The sequence below is a fragment of the Vigna umbellata genome, chromosome 4 (genome assembly GCF_029865625.1).
Source record: "Vigna umbellata cultivar VRB3 chromosome 4, Vumbellata_1.0, whole genome shotgun sequence".
Lineage (NCBI taxonomy): Eukaryota > Viridiplantae > Streptophyta > Magnoliopsida > Fabales > Fabaceae > Vigna > Vigna umbellata.
Window position 1 is genome coordinate 6,620,072 of NC_142168.1, and position 5,039 is coordinate 6,625,110.

A 5,039-nucleotide genomic window follows, 5' to 3' on the forward strand; every position below is an offset into this window, starting at 1 on the left:
AACATGGCAGGACGGGGCTGCTAGATTCTAGATTTTCTTTTACCTTTTGTCTTGTATTAATAATTGGTTTTGATTTTATCAATTAATTGTCTGGAGTTAATTGGATTTTATTTTTAATAAATTTTTTGAATCTGGTAAGTTAGGATCAACTGACTCGTTTTACATTAGGTAGTGGAACCCGGATTTCATGTTTTACATGCTTTATTATTAGCTAGATGCAAATATTTGTTTGTCATGGTCATTTTTTCTTCATCTGATTTCTTGCAGAACCTGTTTCTGTATGGTTTAATGTACAGTGTAGTTTTATCTTCAGTGGCATGCCATTGAAGTTCCAGACACTACACTGTAGTTTGCAATTCTGTTATCTCCTCTTACATCAGAAACAGGAGAAATTGGAGACCATGCAGCTAAAATCTCAACCCCTGGAGCAGCTAAATCAGGCTGCAAAATCAAGAAATGGTTAGAATAAGCAAACTGTTTCTTTGAAAATACAAATTGATATGTATATTACCTTTAGAATGTTTGGAGTGATTGCATTTGGTCCTCTAGATGAGAATGAAGCTATGTAAGGGGCTACTGAGTCTTTACCTTCATTACTCTTAAATATAGTAGCAGTGGGATTACTGTATAGTATGCAGTTAATATAATATAAATTAGTCATATGTATACACGAATGAAAATTGCTCCTGTGATTCTTAAGTGATGGGATGTGTGTAGTAAAAATATACCTTGTTAGATTTATGTAAGAATGTATGAGTGCCCCGTTTCTAAGGCCAAGTTGAACCGTTGGCAATGCATAGATAGAAGTCACATCTTCTGGCACTGCACTTCTCAATAAAACACCAGCTGCTCCAGACACCAATCCCAGAGATGAAGATTCTTTAAGACCATCACACAAAACGATTTTCCCCTTCACCAAATTCTCGTCTAAGGAATGTTGGATGCAAAACCTAAGTAGTCATGGTGTAAGGATAAAGAAATAAGACTCACTAAATGTAATTGTAAAATTGTTACCAGAGAGAAAGATTAGATTTTGGTACCTAGATATGGAACTATTGTATCCACCATTGATGTTTGGTGCATTTCCAGCATAAATTAATGGAAAGCTCTCGTTTTTCATATCAAATGAATTGATTGAAACTCCCTGAATATTTAGTATGATTTATGAGGTTAATTAGTTAAAACAAAGGAAGACTTGCCATTGATCACAATATAAGGCTTCACTAGCAAGGTTAACATTAATTATCACTTTTTTCTTAATGAAGAGTAAATTGAAACAAAAAAGAATATAACCAAAGTGAGTTATGGTAATATAAATATGATGTAAGACCAAAACATTCATACTCTGAATTAGTATAATGTTATTCATAGTAGCTCCTTCATTACGAAGGTCTTCTCCGTGCTTGCAGCTTTTCTGGCATATGGGGGCTTAGTAATAGTATTGGTATTCATTCTGGTCTTCAATTTTGCACCAAAATGTGGGCATACAAATGTGCTAGTTTATACTGGCATTTGTTCATTGATGGGTTCCCTCTCTGTAAGTAAATTAAATGTTTTCTCTCCTGTTAAATCTTATGTTTGATGATTGATCTACACTTCATAGTATATAATCCGAGGAACATGATTTCATGTTCAAAGTAATATGGTCTTTACTATTCACTACTGTGTTCTAGTAATGAATTTCATAAATAGACTTTCAGCTTCCATACGGTTTTTATATATTTTTTACTTGCATAATTATTTCTATAATAATACTTACTGAAAAATGTTTGCTTTTCACTACAATAATACTGAGGCTGATCTACGTTGGATTGCTATAATTTTACAGGTGATGAGTGTTAAGGCCCTCGGGACTTCTTTGAAGTTAACTTTTGAAGGGAAAAATCAGTTGATCTACCCAGAGACATGGTTTTTTATGTTAGTTGTGGCTATATGTGTCATCATGCAAATGAATTATCTTAATAAGGTTTCTTTTGAAGATTGCCAAGAATGTAAATGACGATTCATAAGAGCTTTCTATTTATAGTTAGATTTTATAATTTGTAGCCTTTTTTCTTCTGGAGATATATGTATTGGAATATAAGAATCATACTTTATTCTTTGTTGAATGACAAAAGATTACATTCATTATTACCTTCTTCAAGATATATGTTCCGGAATATGATTTAACTTGAAAGGAAATTATAGAGTTCATCGCATTACCAGCTACATTACAATTTGCTAGAGATTTTAAATGTAGTTCATTGATTCTTTATTCTTTAATCCTGCCTGATTTTTACCGAAGGCTTTTGGCCCTCGGTAATTACCGAAGGCTTTTGGCCCTCGGTAATTACCGAAGGCTTTTGGCCCTCGGTAATTACCGAAGGGCAAAAGCCTTCGGTAAATGTTAGCGACAAGGGATTTACCGAGGGCTCTTTGGCCGTCGATAAGCCGTCTGTAAATACCCTTTTCCGACGGCTTCTGGCTATTTCCGAGGGCTTATGGCCTTCGGTAATGCCCTTCTTTTTTGTAGTGAGAGGACTCGCTAGGCGAGCAACTTTTGGCAAAAATAATTTAACAAGCTTCAATCTTCCACTTTCCTTCAAAATTAACCAAAACTAGATAATTCTCTATCTCTATAACACTAATGTACAAATTTTGCATCTTTTCATTGAATTTTAACACAAAACACATGAATCAAGACAAAGAAGGGGTTTTAATAAGTGTGAATAATAAGTAATTATCACACTTCCTCATTTTTTGTGTGGACATCCAACAAAAAACGAACTGCAATGCTCTCGAAGCTAGTGATCTTATTGTTATCTACAACAGTCATGCTACCGACCAAATCGTCGTCCCGCTCGATTGATCCCAAAATGCGTGAAGCGATTGACAGTGACATCGATGATGAAGAAGCATCTTTTGCATACCCTTGACCACCCCTTCCTAAAGATTCCTTGAATGAAGACAAGTTGACGTTCAACATTATTACCTAAAATATGAGGAACGATCGATCTGCAACAGAAAGTACAATAGCAAAGATGAAAATGGCAAGCGAGGCACACCCCTATTTATAGAAGCAAAGGCCCCACCTGTGAGTCATCCTTAGTCATTAGATCAAGTTAGATCCAATGGATAAAGGCATCTGACCTTTTGAATTTTTACATGTTCGAGATTCGAAGCACCACACACACCTCTCCCAATGGTCATATTTTCAAACACGTCGAAGCGAATATTGTTGATGCGTCAAGCGGTCTAAATGCACATAAAATATATAGGTGGCTAAAGAAACCCTAGTTTGCATGGAAGGCAAAAGCCATTTAACAAATTTCAAACCCATTCGCTAGTCATTTCGAGCTTAGGCTTGGGGTCTTGTGTACTATATGACCGTCCGGTCAGCCACAGATTGGACAATCAAGCTTAGATCTGTGTGAGTCACCCTCGAGACTAGACAATCAAATAAGTGAATTGGTGGTCACTTAAATACAGGTTTGAGGTAATGAGGTAGGTGATCTGTATTTACTGCACTATTAATATTTAAACTGTGTAACGTTAAGCTGACTTTGACATCGAGTGTTTTATGGAAATACCCTCTGAATATTGGAACGAGCGGTTGCAAGAGTACTTGGATTTCAAAAGAGTTTCAAACACTAAGTGATTCAAATGTTAGACCGTTGTACGTCTCAAAATAATATTATTTTATAGGTAGCAACTATTTTTTCCCTCAAATATATAGCCTCTTCAAATACTTGCTGGTTTGGTACATTCTGATTATTTTGATATGAAATGCTCTTATTCGAATAATGCTAAAATATTTTGGATTTTTACATATTCTTCTGCAGAAAGATATGGAGGAAATGTTTGGTGCAGAATTAAAACCGTGGCCCAATTCACCATTAACAAAACCTTAAGCACATTCTATACTATTATTTCCTTGTTTTCCGAAGTTTATATATATATATATATATATATATAAAATATATATATATTTTGCTTACTATAATGGTTTTCTTCAATATGATTTGAAGTCTTATTTTAAATTTGTTCCTTGTTGTGATCAATGTCAACTACAACAAGTTGCCCCTCGTTTTATTTTTATTCATTTTCATTTTTTATTTGCGAAAAGAATTGCTTGCAATTATTTTAAAATAGTGCCCGTGTAGGTTGATTTCTTATAGATAAAGTGAAAAACGAATTTATTTTCACAATTTCATGTCATAAATGCTTAAAAATAATGATAAAAGTTATATTAATTAATTAATTCAGTTGATTAAATTTGTTTATTTTACCATATTTATTTATTTTTTCGTTTTTTTAATAATAATTCCATAGACAAATATGAATTCATTAAAACATGATTTTTTTGTTTTTTTTTTCTAAATCATGACACATTTATTGTTATGTGCAAAGAAAAGACGAAGGGAACATGATAAAAATTTTGTTAATACATATGGTACATGAAGATGCATGTTGCAAATAATGTTGATAAGAGTTAAAGGACCACACAGCTTTCCCCTTTTCTGCTTTAAAGGTAAGTTCAGTACTTTTTTAATGTTTAGGCATTGTATATGTAACCTCATAACGATAATTTCCTAAACCTAAAATCAAGGCCACCAATCCTTTTCATGGTATACTCCCCTTTTTCTTCGTTTAAACCAATATATTATCTTTCAATAATTACTAATCACTCTTACAAAAAAAACCAACGAACCCACCTTAACGATTCTCATCCTAACTCTCCTATATCACTGTTCTATTTTTCCACCAGAAGCCAAAACCCTTCTGTCCTTTAAAACTCTATTTCAACATTTCACTTTCTATTTTCTCCATTTAATTACGTTGCATGCAGTAAAGCTTTTAATGTGCCACTCTTTATTTCTTCCTTTCCAAACTTCACATAATCATCCTCTCAAAGTAAAACCCAAACGAAGAAACTTCTTCCCCTACACTTGACTATTTACGTATACTACACACACATCTTCACCCACTCTTTATTTTCTTTGCTCAATTTTCCACCGTGGGACCCACACACACCATTTCTTGCATCCAAGAATCTCCAC

At 33.8% G+C, this 5,039-nt stretch overlaps 1 protein-coding gene across 1 annotated transcript; it reads right to left on the bottom strand.

Annotated features, from left to right (window-relative positions):
- Positions 1-309: 309 nt before the first annotated feature.
- Positions 310-1,120, bottom strand: LOC148199146 (subtilisin-like protease SBT4.4). Its single transcript, XM_088112581.1, has 4 exons — positions 1,041-1,120; positions 729-950; positions 512-623; positions 310-441 (listed from the first exon to the last, which is right to left on the bottom strand). The coding sequence occupies exons 1-4, from the start codon at positions 1,118-1,120 to the stop codon at positions 310-312; spliced, it is 546 nt and encodes a 181-aa protein (XP_087968707.1).
- Positions 1,121-5,039: the final 3,919 nt, after the last annotated feature.